At 38.8% G+C, this 24,707-nt stretch overlaps 1 protein-coding gene across 1 annotated transcript; it reads left to right on the top strand.

The window, feature by feature from the left end:
- The first annotated feature begins 596 nt into the window (after positions 1-596).
- Positions 597-4,383, top strand: LOC126630649 (derlin-1.1-like). The gene is made up of 7 exons (XM_050300803.1): positions 597-700; positions 857-992; positions 1,194-1,267; positions 2,851-2,944; positions 3,087-3,215; positions 3,471-3,631; positions 3,876-4,383. The coding sequence occupies exons 1-7, from the start codon at positions 684-686 to the stop codon at positions 4,099-4,101; spliced, it is 837 nt and encodes a 278-aa protein (XP_050156760.1). The 5' UTR covers positions 597-683; the 3' UTR covers positions 4,102-4,383.
- The last annotated feature ends 20,324 nt before the right edge of the window (positions 4,384-24,707 follow it).

The raw sequence follows: 24,707 nt of genomic DNA, 5'->3' as shown, positions 1-24,707 counted from the left end.
CTAGCAACAATGTAGTTCAAATTCACCTTTAGTGATAATCGAACCTAAGACCGTACATTTTAATGCTCAAATTTAGTCGTTCATTTTTTCTGTATTCAATATGCTTTGTTGCAATGTAGAAAAATTGCAAATTGTTGAGTTGAGGCATGCAAACAAACCCAATCCCCCTCCAATTTTTCATAGGAGCTTTTTTTTAAATCACCTCAACCTCAAACTGGGACTTATATCTTGGTTGACTCTAAACAAAATCATATCATGTAAAAAAGCTGCACTAAGTACGATGCATACGTGGACAGTAATTGTCTTAGCTCAATAGCCTGGGTAGTAATTGTATTAGTGGAGCGGATTTGCTCTGGGTTCAATGCATACGTGGTCAATGGAGCGAAGATAATGGAAGGAAGACTTGGTTGAAATCAAAGTCTTTTCCCTGACCCTTACGTTGGGTTATTGACCCAAAGTCTTTTCCATGACCCTTACGTTGGGTTATGGCGACGACCCCAATGTCTGTTCTTTGGATTTTTCAACACCTTCATAAAGAAAATGCTGAAAATATATACATTCTTTATAATATATATATATATATATATATATGTATATGTGTGTGTATATATAATTGTATTAATTGGTCGTAACTCGATCATTTTTCACTTCAACTTTCCAGCTCCCATAAACGTTTGCTTACAATGTCTACGCCTGGGGAGTAAGCAACCTCTCTTCATCTAACTCGATATGGATATCTGTAATTTTTGTTTTCTTCATGAAAACACACGCTCGTTTTGTTACATAAATATAGGATTAGACGAGATTATCTTCCCGATGAAGCTTGTTAAATGAATTCCTCACCATGATATTGCAGATACTATCGATCTCTACCGCCGGTGAGCAAGACGTATGGAGTCGGATGTTTTATGTTTGCAGCTGCCTTGTACTTCCAACTTTATAATCCTTGGAACATAGCCCTTGATTATGGCCTTGTCATAAAACGTTTCCAGGTAAGTCAAAATCTAATCTTCTCTAATTAGTTGCTCACCTTTCTTGCCAACAAGATTATATAAGATTCATATACGTACATGCGGAAAGAAAGATCGAACATGTTTGATTTTTTTCTTCGTTCAAAGAATTATGATATCTCAGATTTGGCTACCATACTTGCATGTTTTTTTGGTTTTACTAATGAATCATGATGATTGAAGGTTTGGAGGCTTGTTACCAATTTCTTCTTCCTCGGACCCTTTTCCTTCCCGTTTGCTTGCGATCTTATAATGATGTGAGTAAAGATGTGACTTTTCGCATTAAGATTAGGGTGATACTTGGGTAGTGGGTACTCACTAGTGAGTGTTCACTTTTTTATTTTATCCGATAATATTATTAGAAAGCGAGTCATAGAGTGTGTTTGTTGCATCAGACTAGCTTTAGGAACTAAATTAGATTGACTTAGAATATACTAAATTGGACTGACTTAGTGAAGCGTTTGGTGCATTGTCGGACTAAGAAGCAGCATAATGAAAATATAACTAATTGTTATTCCTAGTCCTTAATCTTCTGCGAAGCAAACGCAACCTAGCAAAATTTCTGATAATCAAACTTTGGAAAAACAGAGTAAGCATCCAGATTCCAGACAGCAATTGTTTCCTAATCAATTTCAATTTCAAGAAACATTTTGGAATTGTGACAAAATTGGCCACGAAAACAAATTTAAAACCCTAAAAATCCAATAATTTTATAGAAATCTACCCAATTCAGACACAAAGATACTTTAAACACAATGATTAATAATTTAGGGGGTGGGGGGAGGGCAAGAAATGTAACCTTTCTAAAACTGAGCCTAACGTCTAAACCTACAAAACAGAGTGAGCAACATCACAAGGTTAAAATAAAATAAAAAAAGTGAGACAAACATGTATGTCAAGATGCACATTAAGTAAATTGAAAAGTAGTTACATATTCTTACTAATAAGGCTTATGGCCTCGCCCTAAAAATAAATATTTTATTCTCTAAGCCAAAAATGTTTTCTAAAGTAGTGCATAGACAACCCTAATACACTGCTACACTATATTTATAGTCTTTATTCCTTATCCTGCCTAAACAAGGTCTTCTAATAAATCTGGAAGTCTAATTAAAATAATAAATAAACGTTTCCGATTCAAAGTGATATTCGAACTGCAAAGAAGACCCTCTTTTGACCGACCAAATCAACTCCGATTTGGTCTCAAAATATCTCTTTTTAAAGCTTGACATGTCCTCTTCAAATCTTCAGAAGGAACCAATATGTTATCTTGACCTTCAAAATGCCTAAAACGTCCAAAAACATCCATTTGAGAAAGCTACAATCAACCTTCTTTTATTTGCCACGAATAAACGACAAGGAATCAAAATTTGAAATTTTGACACAATCATCTTGAAAGACTCACGAATCTATTCCAATTGGAATTACTCCAAAATTCCTTCATGTGATCCCATTTTGGCCAAAGTAGAATTGCATGTCCCGTAGTTGAAATATAGAGCAAAATATCAAAATTGTACCAAAATATTAAATAAATTATAACTAAGATTAAGGTAAAAATATAGATAAATATGGACTCATCACTAGTCCCACAATGTAATAAGCACGAGACTACACTAATACTTAGTCCAATCTAGTCCAATAAAAACTAATGAGGGCAAACAAATACCCTCATAAAGTATTCACTAATGAACACCTAAGTATTATCTTGAATACTCACTAACGAATACCAAAATATTATCCCTAAAGATGTATCGGTTGGACCATTTCGTCCAATATCTTGTTCATATAACTAATTGAGTAAGCTTTTATTTTTTATTATTTTTATATATTTCCAATGGAATAGAGCAAGATATGGTGTTGCATTGGAGAGAGGACCGTTTGACAAGAGAACGGCAGACTTTTTGTGGATGCTTATGTTTGGAGCTCTCTCACTTTTGGTAAGCAGTGTATAATTTCTAATCTAATTTGTGTCGCAAAGTATTCTGGATATATCGAAAAATTATTGTTGTACTATAGTTCTTGTTGTTGCACAGACTAATGTGAAAGAACGATATTCTTAAGACGATTTTCTTTCTTAAGGCTATGGCTGCAGTTCCATATTTATGGTCTCCGTTTATGGGAACTTCTGTGGTTTTCATGATCGTCTATGTATGGTCTCGTGAGTTCCCAAATTCACGTGTCAACATAGCTGGTGTTGTGTCCTTTAAGGTACTTTTCTCCCCATTGGGTACGAGTATTCTCTCTTTCTATCCCATTATGCGATTGTTTCTCTGAAAAATATTTCCGCTTAAGTGCTTTAATAAGTTTTTTTAGAATGCGCTTATATAACCACTTTTAAATTATTTTTCTTATCAAAGTAGTCATAAAAACGCTTTAATCCTTCCAGCAACAGTCCTCCCACCTTTTTTTAACATGGCAATTTAATTAGGGCTAGCATATTGACCATGTTGTGTGTGTATGTAGGGGTTCTATCTTCCCTACGTACTGCTGACTCTGGATTTGATGTTTGGAGTTCCTTTGAAGCCAGATATTATGGGGATGGTTGCAGGTCATCTCTATTACTTTTTAACTGTGCTTCATCCTCTTTCTGGTGGAAAATTCACTCTCAAGACTCCTCTCTGGGTGTATCCTTTGCCGTGCACATACACATATTGCATTTCATTAGTCTTGAGATTTAATAACAACAACAAAACTTTATCACACTAAATGAAGTAGGCTGTATAAATCCTAAAATGCCACTGAGATTGGTTTTGGCATTCTACGATGTATACAACCAATCGCAATTAGTGGAATAAGGCTTTGTTGTTATTTTTTTATTAGCACCATTTTTTCTGTACATATGTGTAGACCTTAATCATGGATTACCAGACACAAATTAGTAGCCTTCTGGGGTCAGGGAATCCAAGTCAATTCCCCAGTGGAGCGCAATCCACAAGCCGGAGTTGCATTCCGAGGAAGAAGCTTTCGACTCAACGGGAGTACTAGAACAAGCACCCCAGTGCAGCCACAAACAAGCAGCGGGACTACTACCACCACACAGCAGGCTGATGGAGTTGCTTTCCGTGGGACAGGCAGGCGCCTCAACGATCCTTAGGTAGCTAGTTCGCTATGATCAGTCATCAGATACCGTTACGACAAGAGGTTTGTGGTTGAGACACAGCAGTGGGTATGCTAGAGCATTCCATTTGGTAGACAATGGTGCAGATTTCTTATGGACAAGTAGAAATGTAGGAAATTCTCATAATTTACAGTGGTTGAGAATATTATTGCCTATATTTCTTCATTGAAATTACTCAACCAAGGACCGCGCCAACTTGGCGGTGACCAAAAGCGCTTTCAAATAATGAAAACCTGTTTACAACACATTTGACAAGAATTTTAAAAGTACTTTTCATGCTTTCTGAATAAGCATCTGCCTGTGTAAATTGAGTTATCGATTTTGTTGACAACAACCAAATGAATTTTCCACCTCATCAAACTCTTGATTTCCACTGCCTTGATATCTGTTTCAAACCATAAGTTCATTTATTTATTTTGCATACCAAATGGTCCTTCCTCTTGTCAACAAATCTAGGGGGTTAAATCATATAGACTCGTTAGGGAAGTGCTTTTAAATGACTGAAAATGTTTTTAGAATTTTTTTTTTTTGAAATAAATCATTAGTAAAAATGAAAGTTAATTTTGAAAAAAACACTTAAAGTGCTTCCTGCAAGAAACACATAATTACAAGAAGCGCTTCAACTGCTTTTGAGACGTAAAAACATTATTCTAAAAGCATTTTCCAAACGAGCTCTCATCCAAGCTTCCTTTTTTTTTTGTCAAATGATAGATTTTATTAGATTAGTCATCGACGGAGTTCAAACCCACGTCATCATGCAAGAACTCAACACATTTCTACCACTGTAATAAATGGCCACTTGCTCATCCAAGCTTCCATTTAGAAAGTTTTTACATCAATTTGATGTAATTCAAGATTAAAATGAGTTGTACAATGCCATTATAATCCTTAAAGAATATTTAACAAATACTAAAAAGAAAGTTTCAATCTAATCTACTTCCACCGTTTGAGCAAATCCATTAGAGCAATTCCACCCCTAAGGACTTTGCGCCAGCACCCAGCGCATTTATCCACTCAAATGAACAGTAACATACTCCAATGAACAGTAATAGGCCAAAGCATCTCCACCCCTAAAAAAATGCGCTGGCACCTAGTGAAAAAATGCGATGGCACAAACGATCTCCATCCTTACAAAATGCGCTGGCACCCAGCCCATTTAAGATATTTTTAAATTTTGTCTAAAAGAATAAAAAAATAAAATAGTTTTAATTTCAGATAGGATTTTTAACCAATCTCGTCACGCCACATGTCATTATCTGAACGTACTATTTTGTGAATAGATTTCCGCTAAGATTTTCAACCAATCTCGACACGCCACGTGTCACTTCCGTTTTACAATAATTTAGCCAAGATTTCGATAAGATTTTCAACCAATCACGTCATGCCACGTGTCATTATCTGAACATACTATTTTGTGGATAGATTTCCGATAATATTTTCGACCAATCCCGACATGCCACGTGTCACTTCCGGTTTACAATAATTTAGCCAAGATTTCGATAAGATTTTCAACCAATCACGTAGTGCCACGTGGCATTGTCCAGAACCTCATCCTTTCTTTTTTTGTCCATATAAACCCTACATCCCTACATCCATCCTCACACCAAGCTCAATCCTTCTTTTTAGCTCAGAATCCTTGTTCATCGTTTTCAAATCTTAAGTTCTTATTATCGTTTTCAAATCTTAAGTTCTTATTACAATGTCTTCTTCAAGAAGGGTGTATAAACAGTTGCAGGAGCAACAACAAAGGTTGTTGGCACAACAGGCAGAATTGGCCAATCTCGAGGAAGGTGGAAGTGGAGGTGGAGATGAGGCTTTCTTCATGGAGGAGGATGAGGATGATCACCATAGAAGGCAGAAGGCCTCACATTCCCGCCTTGTCATGGAAGCCGTGGGTCAGATAGCCAAACCAAGACGTGTTGCAAACCTCGATAGAAAAAGGGAAAAACGAGGTAAAAATCTATTGGAAGATTATTTTATTCCCAATAGCATATTCCCTGATCATATTTTTAGACGGCGTTTTAGAATGCAACGAAATTTGTTCAACAAAATCATGAGTGATATTTGCAACCATGATTCATACTTTGTGCAAAAAGAGGATGCTTTTCATGTTCTAGGTCTTATTCCCGAGCAAAAAATTACGGCATCCTTGCGAATGCTTGCATATGGAGCATCTGCAAATCAAGTGGATGAGATCGCGAGGATGGGAAAAACAACTGTTTTGGAGTCCCTGATGCGTTTTTGCTCTGCAATTGAAGCCCTCTACACCAAAGAGTACCTCCGGACACCCACGCCAAGGGACATGCGAAGGCTTCTGAGGAAGGGTGAGATGCGAGGCTTCCCTGGCATGATTGGAAGCATGGACTGCATGCATTGGACTTGGAAAAACTGTCCAAGTGCGTGGCAAGGAGCATATGGCAACAGAAAAGGAGCCAAAAGCATCATTTTGGAAGCGGTGGCTTCATTTGATACATGGATTTGGCATGCTTTTTTTGGTGTTCCAGGAGCTCAGAATGACTTAAATGTCCTTGCCCAATCCCCAGTGTTCGACGAACTGCTGCAAGGAAACTCGCCGAGATGCACATATACCATTAATGGTACCCAATACGAGGGATCATACTACCTTGCATATGGCATTTACCCAAGGTGGTCAACATTTGTCAAAACAGTGCCACATCCACAGACTGAAAAGGAAAAACACTTTGCAAAATGTCAAGAAGGGTGTAGGAAGGATGTCGAGCGTTATTTTGGTATCCTACAAGCTCGTTGGGCGATTATCAGGGCTGCAGCTAGAATGTTTGATGTCAAGGCTCTTCGATCCATCATGATGACGTGTATTATTCTCCACAACATGATTGTTGAAGATGAGTATGATTATGATGGCGTCGATGAATATGAGCCAGATCCGATAAACAACTCAAGAACACGTATCTATTGTGCTCATGATGGGACCGAAGATCCAGTGCAACATGAGCCGTTGGAACGCGATGGACGTTACAATGAATTGATCGTTCAACGTTACACTAATGTGCAAGAGCCATACTGGCACGTAACCCGCCAGAATGACTTGATTGAGCACCAGTGGGGATTGCATGAAGGCGAAGATAATTAGAATGAGGCTTGTGGTTGAAGAATAAATTGTATTTTTTTTAAGTTTATGTAATTCTATGTAGTGTGTTTTGTTTTTAAGTTTATTTAGTGAGTTTATGTAATTCTATGTATTTGGTGAGTTTATGTAATTCTATGTAGTGTGTTTTGTTTTTAAGTTTATTTGGTGAGTTTATGTAATTCTATGTAGTGTGTTTTGTTTTTAAATTTATTTGGTGAGTTTATGTAATCTTATTTCATGTGTTTAAATAAAGTACAAAAGAAATAAAGTTTTAAAAATAAATAAAGAATTACATTAAAATTGCATAATAAATTAAATAAAAATAAATAAAGTTTTTAAAATAAATAAGGAATAACATAAAAATTACATAAGAAATTAAATAAAGTTCAAACCTAAAAAAAGAAAAAAACATAAGAAATTACATAAGAAATTAAATAAAGTTCAAAAGAAAAAAGAAAGAAAAAACATAAAAAAAACATAAAAATTATACAAAGTCTCTCGAGTTAGGATATGTGGTGCGAGGATCTTGGTTGTCACAAAAGTTGCTAGAACCCCCTTGACTTGTTTCCGCATCTCTTGCACGCCTCCTTCGCATGGCATCTCTTTTTTCCGAAGTCCAAAAATATTTAGAATTCGGAGACAGTCCTATTAGAGACTTGCTCATAGTGTCACGATCTGCTTGAGCCATCCTTTCTTCTCGAAGCAATTCATTTTCTCGATGAAGTGCTTCTCTAACCAGCTCGTTCTCTCGATTAACTACTTCTCTTTGTCTCTCAGCCGCCGCATCACGGGCCTCAGTAGCTGCTAATATTGCTGCCATAACAGCAACTTTTTCCTCATCTATAACCTTTTCTCGTGCCATGTTCAGTTCACCTTGGCGAGTAAGTTCCTCCATATATTTAGTGTAGTCATTCTTGGAAGAACTACCTTTTTTCTTTGACGCCTTTTTACCTACGGGCCTGAGGGACTGACGAGTCGGTTGGGTCTCGGGCACTTGTTCAGGCATCCCTTCCGTGTCTTGAAATGTGTCGGCTTCTTGTTCGGCCATGTCTGGTTCTGGAGAACTATGTAGACCCATACCGTGCATGACAACTTCTGGACCAGTTGCCACAATTTTGTATTTAGGACAATCTTTGACAATTTGCCAACATTCTCATCTAGTGAATGATTTGTTCCCGTTCTTTGAATTGTAGAATGCTTGAGCTTGTAGTGTCTATAAAAATGTGGGATAACATAGTGTTAAAAAATGCGGGTGTAACACAAATAAATAAATTCAAAATATTAATACAGGTGGAATGCATATAAATTACATAAAAATGACATAAGAAATTAAATAAAAATGACATAAGAAATTAAATAAAAATTACATAAAAATTACATAAGAAATAAGATAAAAATTACATACGAAATTAAGTAAATCAAAATATTAATGTGAGTGGAATGCATATAAATTACATAAAAATGACATAAGAAATTAAATAAAAATGACATAAGAAATTAAATAAAAATTACATAAAAATTACATAAGAAATAAGATAAAAATTACATACGAAATTAAATAAATCAAAATATTAATGTGAGTGGAATGCATATAAATAAATAAAAATATTGTCACCTGATCCGCTAAACTTGTCCCACTACGGAGGTTACCGGAAGCATGAGAGATGGCGTTTTTCCAACAAGTAAATGATGCGTTGAGTTTTTTCCAACGACCTTGAAGACCTTGACTAGTTCTGGCGTTTTCTCCATGTACATCACAAAACGCTTTCGTAATTTTACTCCACATTTCTCGCTTATCCATCTCATTACCTGTAATCGGATCATGAGTAGTGTGAACCCAACATTCACACAACGTAACATCTTCAATGAGCTTCCACGAAGATATTTTTTTCTCTTAAAGTGTAGAAAATATTGAAATGTAGATAGTATAGAAAGTGTAGAAAATATTGGAATGTGGTGTAAAGGTAGAAGATGAGGGTTAGGTATTTATAGGAAAAAAATTAACATTTTTCAAAATTTTCTATAATTTTTTTTAAATTTTCTGTATTTTTTAATAATTTTTAATGAATTTTAATATAGTTAATTAATCTGGACCGTTGGATTTGAAAAATATTCAAATCCAAGAGCTAGGGAGTTGCCACGTGGCCAACGGTCATATTTCTGACCGTTGGGCCCTTTTTTTTTTTTTATTTACTTTTTGTGAAAAAAATGTGGGCCGTTGATCTTTGATCCGACGGCCTAGTTTAAAAGTAAAATTTAAAATTTTTTTACCGTTGGAAATCCAACGGTCTAGAAAACTAGCCGTTGGAAATCCAACGGCAGAGAGAGAGCCACGTCGCAAACTCGGGGGGTGGAACTGACAGCACCTGCACGCGGGCCCGAGATCTGAAAGCTTGTCGGGCACTCGCGCCACGGCTGGGTGAAGCGCACGCGCCAGGCTTCCTCCCCGGCTTCTGTCTCAGTCTCTTTTGGGCTGGGCTCTTGCCCAGCTCGGGCTGGGTACCAGTCAATTTGTTAGGGTGGACTTGATTGACTGAGGCCTGGCTTGGTTTTTGGACTGAAGGCTGGGACATTTGGTCCCCGCTGGAATTGCTCTTAGCTACAAGTCAAGCCTTATGTCTCTCTCAACCCTGCCTTGCGAGCACGTTTTGTTTCAATCTAATCTTACACCCTAACTATTCAACATACAAGATTGTAAACTACTTTTGAACAGTCGATCAAAGAAAACCAGACGACCTATATCTATAAAGAGTTTTTGTCACAAATAGTCCCTGAAATTGACTCATCTCATCAAGATGGTCCCTGAAATTGAAAATCGATCAATGTAGTCCTTGAAATTGAATGCCGCAAATCAATGTAGTCCTTCCGTCACAATTTCGTCAAAAATTCTGTTAAGTACTGATGTGTCAAGTAATTGGGTCCCATAAGTCTAATTAAATATTATTATATAAATTAAAAATATTTAAATAATAAAAAATAATTTTTTATTTCTATATAATTATAAACTTAAAAAAAAACAAAAGAAGATTACTGTTTATCTTCTCCCCACCTAATCCGAGCAACACCCAGCCCCCACCCCATCTGCAGTATTCAACTAAATTAAAACAGTAGTCTACTTCCTCCTCCCCTACTATGCATTGCGGAGTGATATTTCTCCTCTCGACTTAGCTTCCACAGAGCCGGCGTTGGGGGGAGTGCGACCGATTCCATGGCACAGGGCCTCAAAATTTTGGGGGCCCCGAAAAATATTTTTTATTGAATATAATAATATATATAAAATAATATTATATAGAAATACTAATCAAATCAAAATATATACATATAAAAATCTGATGGGCCAAAAACTATCCGACTACCACCTAAAAGGCATCATAGTCAGACTACTACCTAAAAGGCTAAATGCCATCAGACTACTAGTAGTACTACCTACAACCTGTACGAAAATATATAAAATGATAATTAACAAGGGGCAAATTAATCAATTAAAGTGGAAAACATATTCAATTCAGAGATAGACTACTTCTCTCACACCAAAATCCCATGGCTGTGTTCCATTTTTCTTCTTTTCACACCAGACTACCGTCACTACTGAGGCAAACAATTCAACGCAGAGCACCAGAACGTGTGCCAGTGTGAGTGTCCCAGATTCCCAGTGTAATTCCTTTCTCTCTTCGTCCCATTATTATATTTCCCACAAATTATTAAACTCTAATTTATAAATTTATGAAATTAAAGAGAAACTTCCAAATCATGATGACAATTTAACTGATCAAAGTGATGTAGATTTCGATCAAAATAAGATATTTACTAATTCAAGTGTATTGACTCGAAATTTGAAGATTTTGGTATTTCTCACTTATAATGATTTTTTTTTCTTTTGTACTTTTCAGGACAAAATCAAGAGAAAAGCAGTCACAAAAAATCGCTAGACGCACACGTATTACGGACTATTAGGTTTCATTGATCATACTTACTATAATTTTATTGTGATCTTGTTTGAGATATAAAAGATGGCACCTACTAGAAAATATTCATCTGGCTACTTAAAGCGTCAAAGAAAAAGAAAAGTTGAACAATTGATTCAGTCTAAAAAATGAGCTATTGATAGGTTCTTTCTAAAAGAAAAAGAACCACAAAGTTCAGTGGATGATTTAATTATAAAACAACAGGATGACAATGAGAAATTAGTGGATGATTTGGGCAATGATGAAATTGATGATGACCTTGATGAGAATGATAATCATGAGGATGCTTTTATTGTCACTGATCAACTGAGTGAGTCCATTCCCTCAAACATCTATGATCCTCAAATTTGGGATAGTCTTGATCCCAAATGGATTGATTTGTAGGCAAAAAAAGGTCCTGCAACAGATCTATCAATTGAGAAAGGTCCTAAAGATCAGTTTAATAGGCGTTTTAATGCAGCCTTTTACACTCGATACTTATCCAATGAAGAGAAACATGATAGAGATTGGCTAGTCTATTCAAAGGATGTTGATAAAGTGTTTTGCTTTTGTTGTAAATTGTTCAAGAAAGGACCTCTCAAATGTCAATTAGAAAATGAGGGCTAGGGGTGGGTTCAAAAAACCGAAAACCGAAAAAAACCGAGCCGAACATCGAACCGAAACCGAAAAAAACCGAACCGAACTAAGTGAACCGAACCGAACCGAAATAGGTTGGTTCGGTTTCGGTTTTGATGGTCCAGAAACCGGACCGGACCGGACCGAACCGAATATTTAATTATTTAAATTATATATAATACTAAAATCTGGAGGCCAGAAGTTTCGAACCCCTTACCTCCAGGTTGAAAGTGTTTGCTTCAGCCAACTTGACAACAAGCTTTGTGTTGCTATAATTGTATTGGTAAAATATTTATACGGATTCCGGATCTTTTAATTCTTTATAAGATTTCTAAACACAAAACCCTAGCCGTCCCATTTACTCCCATTTCATATCCTCTTTGTTCTGACTTCTCAGCCTCGCTCTCTCCCACCGTTGAATTCTTGCACCTCCATGCTTTGCTTTCTTAGTTTCTTCCTCTCTTCCTCCAAATCATACTCTCTCCCTCCCTCTTCTCCGGTTCTCCTCGCGAATTTCTTCATGGATGGTATCGGCCTCGGCGGCATCTTCCACAGCGGTTTTCAGGTTCCTCCTCCTCCTCTCCTCCGTGTCTTCCTCTTGTGTACTCCCGGTTGTATGTATATGTATGTAATCTGAAAGTGGACGTGTAATTGGTAGTTGGAGTGCTGTGAATTTGGGGGAGATTTAGGGCTTTAATATGAAAGTAGACATGTAATTGCTAGTTGAAGTTAATAATTTTCTTGATTGATTGTAAACCTTTGATTTGAGTTGGATCTGAATACTGAAAAAGTTTCAATTTTCGCTATGTTAGTTTGGATTTTCGGTATTTGAGTGGAACTTCTTGGAGTAGAAAGAAAAAAAAGGGGCTTATTTATAATTTTATATTTTGCATTTGGCCATCTGTGTCAGTTCAAGATTTGAAATTTATGGATTAAGGCATGAATATATGTTCTTTCATAAAATTATTTTCATTGGAGAAAACTCAACTTCGGGTCGATGTGGGGTTAAAATGTGTGCAGTCTTTCCAATTCTGTGGTTATGCAGATTCAGCTTCAGAGATTTGTATATGGTTATATTTTGTATGTGGCTGCGACCCAATTGTGAACTTTGTTTACTTGTCCCTGCTTAATTTGTGGAATCAGCCATCAATGGTGTTTAACCAAATTTCCTTTTGGCATTTATATAGGAATTTTTATTTTCTATTGAAGAAGAAGAAGAGGAAAAAAAAAAAAAACCGAACCGGGCCGAAACCGAACCGAAAAAAACCGAACCGAAAAAAAACCGAACCGAAAAAAACCGAAATTTTTTTGAACCGAACCGAACCGAACCGAAAATTCGGTTCAGTTTCGGTTTTGGCAAAAAACCGAACCGTTTCAAACCGAACCCAGCCCTAATGAGGGCTACAAAGATTGGACACATCTCAATGTGAAGCTTAAAGAGCATGAAAACAATTTTGATCACATCTCGAACATGACCACTTGGATTGATTTGCGTCTTAGATTGCAGAAAAATGAAACAATTAACAAAGTTGTGCAAGACCAGATCAAGAAAGGAAAAGAGTATTGGAGGGAGTTATTACGAATGTTGATTTCCATTGTGAAATATTTAGCTAAACACACACTGGCTTTTCGTGGAAATAACGATACGTTTTATGAAGAAAGTAATGGAAATTTTATGGGTCTAGTTCAAATGATGGTTGATTCTGATCCATTGATAAAGAATCATCTTCAACGCTTCCAAAATAATTAGATTTGTTATCATTATCTTAGTCATACCATCCAGAATGAGTTGATATTGTTGATATCTTGTGAAATCAAAGATGCAATCATTCAAAAAGTCAAAGAAGCTAAATATTTTACTGAGATACTTGATTATACTCCTGAATTTAACCACCAAGAACAGATAATCTTGATTATAAGATGTGTGGATATGAACAGTACTCCAGTAAAAGTAGAAGAATATTTTTTGCAATATCTGATTGTGAATAACACATCAGGAGAATGATTGTTTGAAGAGTTGCAAAATGCATTAAAAGTTCTTGATCTTGATATTGATGATGTAAGAGGGCAATGTTATGATAATGGATCAAATATGAGAGAGAGGCACCAAGGTGTACAAAATAGGCTTTTGGATATAAATCCTAGGGCAATGTACACTCCATGTGGTTGCCATAGTCTTAACTTAATGTTTTGTGATATGACAAACTGTTGTGGCAAAGCGGAAGACTTCTTTAGAACAGTACAACATATTTACAGTTTGTTCGCAAATTCTACAAAACGATGGCTGATTTTGAAAGAAAATATAAAATGACTGACTCTCAAATCATTGTCGGCCACATGATAGGAAAGCCGTGTTACAAGTGTTAAAGAAATTCAATCTCAACCTCTACAAAAAAAAAAAAAAAAAAAAACTTTGCTCCAATTAGCAGAAAGTGACAATGATTTAATAACAAGAAGTGCAGCTAAATCTTTGGCAACATACAACATTGGGAATTTTGAGTTTTTATTGGGCATGACTATTTGGTATGAAATATTGGCTACTGTTAATAAGGTTAGCAAAGATTTGCAATACATGCTTATTGATGTTGCTATAAAACAAGTACAAGGATTGATCGCTTATTTTGAAAAGTACAGAGAAACTGGGTTTGCGGAGGCTATGATCAGTGGCGAAGCCAGGATTTTCAGAGGGGAGGGGCGAAATTCAAAAGTGTAAAGTTCAATCGAAGCGGTTACTTTCACATTAGATAGTGCAAAGTTTTGACTCAATATTCATAGCAGAAAATGGTCTCTCCACCCAAGCAGTTGTAAGCAATAATATCTAAGCCAATGTAAGAAACTTAAATTGACTAGGATTAGATCCTAAAAAATGTTAGGTACTAATCAAACAACGGACTGAGACCTAGCAGCTAGGTGCCTAGACGAGATCTAGGCGGGAGCCTAGATAGATTTAAATTATCGTAAAATAAGCATTAAACAATATTTACATTGTTTTTAAAGTAATACAATATTTATAAATAATGTGAGAGTTTAAGATAAATACGGTGGGAGTCTTAAAAGAGAAAATAAAAATACATACAAGACTTAAAAATAAAAGGAAAACTAAAAAAAAACTCCAAAAAACTTCATTTTTAATGAAAAACCCTTTTTAAAGGTATAGTGAATAGCACCAGAGAAATGTATAAATGTGGTTTTTCGTTAAAAGTGAACAGTACCAGGAGTTTTTTTGTTAAAACTCCCAAAAATAAAACCACAAATACTTGTTATCTTGTTAACCAAACACCCAACTTTAAAACACTTGTCATTTAAAACTCTTCCCCAATACTTGTTATCTTGTTAACCAAACACCCAACTTTATCTTCAACCCACATCCAAACACCCATCTTCTTCCTTGCTTTTCTCCCAGACCCGACACCCCCAACCGCTTTTCGTCAATCTCATCCCCACACCTCCTCCATCAACCTCTCCTCCGTCCATCGCAACCGCATCTCCTTCCCCGTCGATCCCACTCCCACCCCCTCCTTCGTCGTCCCCACCGTAATCCCTTCTTCGACTTTCTTCTAGACCTCTGTTAATCTCCTCCACCATGAATTCCGACGAGAGCGAGGGGAGTGGCGAAGACCTGGGGTCCAGTGGTGTTTCCCGGCGAGGGGAGTGGCGGCCGCCACTTGTCGCTCCCACGTGGCTTCGCCACTGGCTATGATTAATGCTAAAAAACTTGCTATTGAAATGGAAATTGATCCCGTGTTTCCAGAAAAGCGTCAAGTTCGTAGAAAAAGACATTTTGATGAGAATGAAGGTGAATTATCCCAACCAACTGAACAATCAGCGGATGAATCTTTTAGGATTCATTACTTCTTGTATATAATATATCAAGCTCTATTGGTTCATTGAAGAGAAGGTTTGAAGAATATCAAGCGTATGATGATATATTTGGGTTTTTGTTTATTTCAGAATGGCTGAATTCGATAGACAATGATAAATTGAAAGATTGTTGTGATCGACTTCAAAACTTTCTCAAGAAAGATGAGCTCTTTGATGTTGATGGGGATGCATTATTAGTAAAGTTGAAGCTTTTACGAAAGCGTTTGCCAAAAGAAATAAAGACATCCATTGACATATTGAACTACTTGAAGAAGATGCGTTGTTTTCCGACTGCAAGCATTGCATACAGAATTTTGTTGACTATACATGTTACCGCTGCATATGCAGAAAGGAGTTTCTCAAAGTTAAAGTTCTTAAAATCATACTTGCGGTCAACCATGTTGCAAGAAAGGTTAAATGGACTAGCTTTGATATCGATTGAAAGTGATTTTTTAGACAAAATTGATTATAAAGGTTTAATTGATGATTTTGCAGCAAAGAATGCACGAAGAGTCATCTTTAAGTGAAGCTTCAGTGCTATACTTTTTTAAGTTTTGTTTATTTGGTTTATTTAGATTGAATTTATTGTTAGTTATTAGTAATATGGTTATTTTGTAGCTTTCTTTCCATTTAATAATATTTCGATATTGCTTTTTAACATCAATACGTTGTTCAATTTTTTTTTTTTTAAGATGTCTTATAAGAAGGGCCCTTTTATGAATTTCGCAGAGGACCTCCGAAATCTCAAACACGGTCATGGGCTTCCATAGCCAGAAAGCTCACTTTTGCGATAGTAAAGAGCAGCAAGAAGCAGTCTCCGTCTGCCCCTCAGTCTCCTGCGGCTTATTCTTCAAGCATGAGCGACCAGTTTTGCCCAAGCCTTATGTGGAGCTCTTTGTCGTCGCCGGGGAAGAGTACTTGGAGGAGTCCAGGGAGGTTTGTGGAGTAGGAGAATTTGGGTATGATGGTGGATTATGGCTCTCAGAGATCGTCGTGTCGTTCGTGGAAGCCGCTATTGGATACAATAACAGAGAGATAGGGGTGGAGGTAGGTGGGGGATGGGTGTTGCTCGAATGGGGTAGGGAAGAAGATAAACAGTAATCTTTTTTTTTTTAAAGTTTATAATTATATAGAAATAAAAATTATTTTTTATTATTTAAAGATTTTTAATTTATATAATAATATTTAATTAGACTTGTGAGACCTATCGCGCTAAAGCTAGGGCGTCACCCGTAAGTGGCGCGCTGTGTGGCCCGAGCACAGTGATAAGTGAGCAAGGGTCGCTGTATCTCCATCGGCACCCGGATGCAGTGTTAAATGAGCAAGGGGGCTATAGAAACTTCTTTTCGAACGACTCCATTCAAAGTTGTTTGGGAGCATATGCTCCTATCAACTTTACACGGGACACACAAAAGAAGTACTTTGATCCTATTAGACGGGGAATGGTGAAGAAGCTAGGACAGAAGGGTAGAGTTCAAAAGAGCAAAATGCGTTTAGGAACGTGGAATATAGGAACCTTGACGGGAAAATCTATGGAAGTAGTAGAAGTTATGGTGAGGAGAAGGATAAATATTATGTGCCTACAAGAAACTAAGTGGGTTGGTCGTAAGGCAAAGGATCTAGAAAACTCAGGGTTTAAACTATGGTATTCGGGCACAAATAGAACGAGAAACGGTGTTGGCATCATCGTGGACAAGACCTTGACACAAGATGTTGTAGATGTCAAGAGGGTAGGAGATAGAATCATGGCAATCAAGATTGTAATAGGACAAGAACTTATCAATGTGATTAGTGCGTACGCACCTCAAGTAGGATTGGATACGAGTTCGAAGGAGAAATTTTGGGAAGACCTTGGAGACTTGGTGCAAGGAATTGCTCAGACGGAGAAGTTATTTATAGGAGGAGATTTAAATGGACACGTGGGCAGGGAGACAGGCAACTATGGAGGTTTTCATGGTGGCCATGGTTTTGGGGAGAGAAACGAGGATGGGGAAGCTATCTTGGATTTTGCAATGGCATATGATCTCTTCTTAGCCAACACCTTCTTTAAGAAGAGAGAAGAACATGTGATCACCTACAAGAGTGGGTCGTCAAAAACACAAATAGATTTTCTTCTAATGAGGAAAGGGGATCGTATAACTTGTAAGGATTGCAAAGTTATACCAGGAGAGAGCGTGGCTAATCAACATCGCTTGTTGGTGATGGATGTACATATCAAAAGAGTGAGAAAAAAGAACAAGACTTGGAAGTGCCCAATGACTAGATGGTGGAATCTAAAAGAAGAAAAACAAACCATTTTCAAAGAGAAAGTAATCACCCAGTGTGTGTGGGATAGAAAGGGGGAAGCTAACCAAATGTGGGATTCCATGGCTAGTTGTATCCGAAAAGTAGCAAAAGAGGTATTAGGAGAGTCCAAGGGCTTTGCCCCACACCAAAAGGAATCTTGGTGGTGGAATGAGGAGGTATAAACAAAGGTGAAGGCTAAGAAGGAATGTTGTAAAGCCTTATACAAGGATAGGACCGATGAAAATGGTGAAAGGTATAGAAAAGCGAAGCAAGAGGCGAAGAAAGCTGTGAGAGAAGCTAAGTTAGCGGCTTATGACGATATGTATAAGCGACTAGATACCAAAGAAGGAGAGTTGGATATCTATAAACTAGCTAGAGCAAGGGAAAAGAAGACAAGGGACCTAAACCAAGTGAGGTGCATCAAGGATGAGGATGGAAAGGTTCTTGCTACAAAGAACGCGGTTAAAGACAGATGGAAAGGTTATTTTCATAATCTTTTCAATGAAGGACATGAAAGGAGTGCTTCTTTAGGGGAGTTGAGTAACTCAGAAGAGTGTAGAAACTACTCTTTTTATCGTAGAATCCGGAAGGAAGAAGTGGTTGTAGCTTTGAAGAAGATGAAGCATAGAAAAGCAGTAGGCCCAGAAGATATACCAATCGAAGTGTGGAAAGTTTTGGGAGAGACAGGTATAACATGGCTCACTGACCTTTTCAATAGGATTTTGAAAACGAAGAAGATGCCAAATGAGTGGCGAACGAGCACTTTGGTGCCTATCTACAAGAATAAGGGCGATGTACAAAATTGCATGAACTATAGGGTATTAAGCTAATGAGTCATACAATGAAGCTCTGGGAGAGAGTCATTGAGCATAGATTGAGGCAAGAGACACGGGTTTCGGACAACCAATTCGGGTTCATGCCAGGGCGCTCAACCATGGAGGCAATCTATCTCTTACGAAGATTGATGGAAAGATATAGAGATGGGAAAAAGGATTTACACATGGTCTTTATAGATTTGGAAAAAACGTATGATAGGGTCCCAAGAGACATTCTTTGGAGGATTTTAGAGAAGAAAATAGTACGAGTAGCATATATTCAAGCTATACAGGATATGTATGAAGGAGCAAAGACTGCCGTAAGAACTCATGAATGACAAACCGAAAGCTTTCCCATAACTGTAGGATTACATCAAGGCTCATCCTTAAGTCCTTACCTTTTTGCGTTGGTAATGGATGAGTTAACAGGACATATTCAAGATGATATTCCTTGGTGTATGCTTTTCGCAGACGATATAATGTTGATAGATGAAACTCAGGAAGGGGTAAATGCAAAGCTTAACCTTTGGAGAGAAGTGTTGGAATCTAAAGGTCTTCGCCTAAGCCGATCTAAGACAGAATATATGGAGTGCAAGTTCAGTGCAAATGGAGGCCAAAACGAGTTAGGGGTGAGGATCGGAGATCAAGAAATACCAAAGAGCGACCGTTTTCGTTACCTAGGATCTATCTTGCAAAAGAACGGAGAATTAGATGGAGATCTCAACCATAGAATACAAGCTGGATGGATGAAGTGGAAGAGTGCATCCGGCGTGTTGTGTGACCGCCGTATGCCACTGAAGCTCAAGGGAAAATTTTATAGGACGGTAATAAGGCCGGCGATGCTGTATGGCACAGAATGTTGGGCGGTGAAACATCAACACGTACACAAAATGGATGTAGCGGAGATGAGGATGCTTCGTTGGGTGTGTGGGCACACGAGAAAGGATAAGATTAGGAATGAGGATATCCGGGGTAAAGTAGGAGTAGCAGAAATTGAAGGAAAGATGAGAGAAAATCGGTTACGGTGGTTTGGACATGTGCAAAGAAGGCCTACTGACGCTCCGATTAGAAGATGCGACTATGGGACAGAGGTTCAGGGCCGAAGGGGTAGAGGAAGACCTAGGAAAACTTTGGAAGAGACCCTAAGAAAAGACTTAGAGTACTTGGATCTAACGGAGGACATGACACAGGACATAACACAATGGCGTTCTAAGATTCATATAGCCGATCCCACTCAGTGACTTGGATTTTCCAAGTCTCCAACCGAGAAGTTTTCCTCACTCGGGAAATTAAGGGAACACTACCTCAACATACATGCTCCACTCACAAAGCTTCAACATACAAGCTTCAACAAAAGAAAATTCAAAGAACTTAGCGAAGAAGGCTTTGGTGTATTTAACACAATACGTTGAAATGAAGGAAAGCTTATTTATTGATATCCCCGATAAGTTACAAATATGTACATATACTTTAGTCAAAATAAACAAATAAGAGGGAGCCTTCACAAAGGTTGCTTAGGAGAAGTCTCAGCAGTCGGTAGAGCCCCAGAAAGAGAAGGCACCGGAGGGGGATCATTCGGAGCCTCAGTACTGGACAGAACCCTAGAAGGAGGAGGCATCAGAGGTTGATCATTTGGAGCTTCATTACGCGGTACAGCCCCAGAAGACGAAGGCAATAAATGCATTTGGAACAAACCCACAAATCTCTGATGATCAAGTAAAACCTGACCATCAGATTCCTTCATCTGGTCAAGCTTCCTCTTCATGTTTGTAGCATAGTCATGTGTGAGCCGGTGCAACTGTTTATTCTCATGCTTGAGCCCTCTAATCTCCTGTTTGAGACTCATCACTTCAGCCGCCAATGATTCAACTTGCGGGTTCGAGCAAATAGGCGTTGGGCCATATTAGACACAGAACCTGCACACTGAACACTAAGAGCCAGAGAATCCTTAACAGCCAACTCATCAGACCATTTGGAAAGTAGTCTGTTATCTTTGGGAGTGAGAAGGTTCCTGGCCACTACCGCAGCGGTCATATCATTCTTCATCACGGAATCCCCAACGGTAAGAGGACCAGTAGGGGAGACGAAGGATGGGCGCCATATGTTGTCTGGAGAAGGCGGGGCTGCCTCTTCAACAAGGTTCAAGTCAAAACGACGGTCGGAGGGGCCAGACATTTTCAAAGGTGTTGAAGAGAGAAAAGGTCGGACAAATCAAGATCTTAGAAGTGCAAGAATGGAGCTTTTATTGGTGGATATTCAAGTGTGCTTTGGAACTTAATGTCAGCCCCTATAAAAATCTGCACTCGACGAAGCTTCAGAAATCGAAGAGGCGCCTGCTCAGAAATCGAAGAGGCGTTTGCTTTCTCAAAAGCTGGGCTGCTCAGAGACCACGAGGGTCGATCTCAGAAATCGAAGAGGTGTTTGCTTTCTCAAAAGCTGGGCTGCTCAAATACCACGAATGCCGATCTCAGAAATCGAAGAGGCTTGCTTTCTCAAAAATTAGGCTGCTCAGAGACCACGAGGGCCGATCTCAGAAATCGAAGAGACACCTACTTTTGCAGCCTTGTCAGCACCTGTCCCACGCACACTCAGCTTTGCGGAAATTATGGGCATTCTGTCGAAGATTTCTGGCGAAGTAAAAAGCACATGAATCGTACTGTTCAATCACCCACTTCCCACACGCAACAGTAGCTCATGGGTACCACATATAACTTTGCCAAAGTTCTCTGACAAAGTTGAGACACGTGAAGCTTGCAGCTCCCACTACATCGCTCTGACCAAGAAGGGTAAAAGAATAACAAAGAAACAACACCAACAAAGTTTAGACACATAAATTTTAAAGCTCTAGCTACCATATTATTACCCACAAGGGTAAAGGAACAGTACCACTGCTGGATAATTGGAAAGTTCCTGTGTGTCAACCTCTGTGCTTCGTGGCAAGGTAGACTAGCAAACATGCCCAACCTTTACTCACATTCAAGAAAACACTCCAACAAGATTGCTTGCTCCAAAATCGAAGAGGCACTGCCCTCCGAATCTCGAGAGCCAAACTCCCAACACGATTACTTTCTCAAAAATCGAAGAGAGGGTAAAGGAACAGTACCACTGCTGGATAATTGGAAAGTTCCTGTGTGTCAACCTCTGTGCTTCGTGGCAAGGTAGACTAGCAAACATGCCCAACCTTTACTCACATTCGAGAAAACACTCCCAACAAGATTGCTTGCTCCAAAATCGAAGAGGCACCGCCCTCCGAATCTCGAGAGCCAGACTCCTAACATGATTACTTTCTCAAAAATCGAAGAGAGGGTAAAGGAACAGTACCACTGCTAGATAATTGGAAAGTCCCTGTGTGTCAACCTCTGTGCTTCGTGGCAAGGTAGACTAACAAACATGCCCAACCTTTACTCACATTCGAGAAAACATTCCCAACAAGATTGCTTGCTCCAAAATCGAAGAGGCACCGCCCTCCGAATCTCGAGAGCCAGACTCCTAACATGATTACTTTCTCAAAAATCGAAAAGAGGGTAAAGGAACAGTACCACTGCTGGATAATTGGAAAGTCCATGTGTGTCAACCTCTGTGCTTCGTGGCAAGGTAGACTAACAAACATGCCCAACCTTTACTCACATTCGAGAAAACATTCCCAACAAGATTGCTTGCTCCAAAATCGAAGAGGCACCGCCCTCCGAATCTCGAGAGCCAGACTCACAACATGATTACTTTCTTAAAAATCGAAGACATTGCTCTCCGAATCTCGAGAGCCAGACCCCCAGCAGGATTGCTTTCTCAAAAATTGAAGAGGCATCGTTCTCCGAATCTCGAGAGCCGGATCCCCGACAGGATTACTTGTTCGAAAACCGAAGAGGCACCACTTTCCCAACTTCAAGAGCTGGATCTCCTTGGATAAAGCTTGTCTGTAATCTTCACACGCAACATCAGCTTTCCAGATACCACAGACCACTTTTTCAAAATGCTCTAACAGAGTTAAAACTTGTGAAGCTGGCAGCTCCCACTACCGTGCTATGACCAAGCAGGGTAAAGGAATAACATTATTACTTGATGTTAGGGAGACTCCTATATATGTCGACCTCCATCCCCAACGGACAGGCAGACCTGCAAAAATGCTCAACCCTTCCTCTTATCTGAGAGGGCACTCCCAACGAAGCCTTTCAAAATATTCAGCTTTCTTTCCCCCCGATAATACCTCTGTAAACAAGCTATACTAGAGCAAGAATATCTCATATCATCAGAGTTAAAAGCAAGAGTATCCCATATCATGCTTTTTCTTCGTCTTTTCCTTTGGCCTTGTTCTTACCTGCAAGACAAGGAGAAAGAGAGCAATCAGTCAGCACTTGGAATCAAGCTTCCAGCCAGGAACTAACTGCCTGGAACCCCTTACCTGATTACTTACCTGGCATTGCTCTCGAGTACTCATCTTCAACATCTTATGCTTCCAGGGAAGATACCGCATCTGCCTGAGGAACAGATAGGGCAAGTGAGAAGGATACAAGGAAGCATGTGGAGACAAGGGTAATAGCACACGTGCCGATACATCCACTACTCTGTCAAAAGCAAAAGTATCCCATATCAGCAGGGTCGAACGTACTCTAGATTTGATGGACTTGTTTTGACCCTCAAATTCTTCAGTCGGCCTTATACTCTGGAGGAAACCAGAAAACCCCCCAGCCCAGTTCAAGAATAAGCCTGTGGAAAGTTACTTCTTCAAAAGCAAAAGTATCCCATATCATCTCTTCTCATTTTTCTTCTCTTTATCCTTCATGCTGCCTGCAAGATAGGGAGAATGTGAACAATCAGCCGGAGCTCTGATTGCTTACCTTGTCTGTCACCTCTTTCAGCAGATCCCCTAGCTCGGTGACTTGGGGAACTCCTACTACATGGTTTGTATCGCGCTTGACCAAGCCTGAAACTACAAGTAAGCTTCAAGTGACATTGATACATTACCTTGTGCATCTCCACCAGTTACAGATACCACCCCTGGATGGAGGAAGAGTACTTCCAGAGAAGATGTCACATCTACCTATGAGACAGATAAGAAAAGTCAAGACGATACCACACTTCGGTACTTAGAAGTTTCGTGGTTACGAGATCATTCTCCCACAATATTTCCTAATGTCATTTGTACTAAATCATTCACTTGTACTCACTAAAGGAGAGCTTGAACCTATGTACTTGTGTAAACCCTTCACAATTAATGAGAACTCCTCTATTCCGTGGACGTAGCCAATCTGGGTGAACCACGTACATCTTGTGTTTGTTTTCCTATCTCTATCCATTTATATACTTATCCTCACTAATGACCGGAGCAATCTAGCGAAGATCACAAAAAGTGACCGTTTTCGCTACCTAGGATCTATCATGCAAGAGAACGGAGAATTAGATGGAGATCTCAACCATAGAATACAAGCTGGATGGATGAAATGTAAGAGTGCATCCGGCGTGTTGTGTGACCGTCGTAGGCCACTGAAGCTCAAGGGAAAATTTTATTTTATAGGGCGGCAATAAGGCCAGCGATGTTGTATGGCACAAAATATTGGGCGGTGAAGCATCAACACGTACACAAAATGGGTGTAACGAAGATGAGGATGCTTCGTAGGATGTATGGGCACACGAGAAAGGATAAGATTGCGAATGAGGATATCCGAGGTAAAGTAGGAGTAGCCAAAATTGAAGGAAATATGAGAGAAAATCGGTTTCGGTGGTTTGGACATGTGCAAAGAAGGCCTACTGACGCTCCGGTTCGAAAATGTGACTACGGGACAGAGGTTCAGGGCCGAAGGGGTAGAGGAAGACCTAGGAAAACTTTGGAAGAGACCCTAAGAAAAGACTTGAGTACATGGATCTAACGGAGGACATGACACAAAACCGAGCGCAATGACGTTCTAGGATTCATATAGCCGACCCCACTTAGTG

The sequence above is a fragment of the Malus sylvestris genome, chromosome 7 (genome assembly GCF_916048215.2).
Source record: "Malus sylvestris chromosome 7, drMalSylv7.2, whole genome shotgun sequence".
Taxonomy (NCBI): domain Eukaryota; kingdom Viridiplantae; phylum Streptophyta; class Magnoliopsida; order Rosales; family Rosaceae; genus Malus; species Malus sylvestris.
The sequence above is the reverse complement of the archived record's forward strand: the minus strand, read 5'-3'. Positions and strand labels throughout refer to the sequence as shown.

Excerpts from the sequence above, each read along its gene's own strand:
- LOC126630649 (XM_050300803.1), top strand. Across the intron at positions 2,945-3,086 it reads TTGGAGCTCTCTCACTTTTG|GCTATGGCTGCAGTTCCATA; the intron begins GTAAGCAGTGTA and ends TTCTTTCTTAAG. Across the intron at positions 3,632-3,875 it reads CTCAAGACTCCTCTCTGGGT|ACACAAATTAGTAGCCTTCT; the intron begins GTATCCTTTGCC and ends ATGGATTACCAG.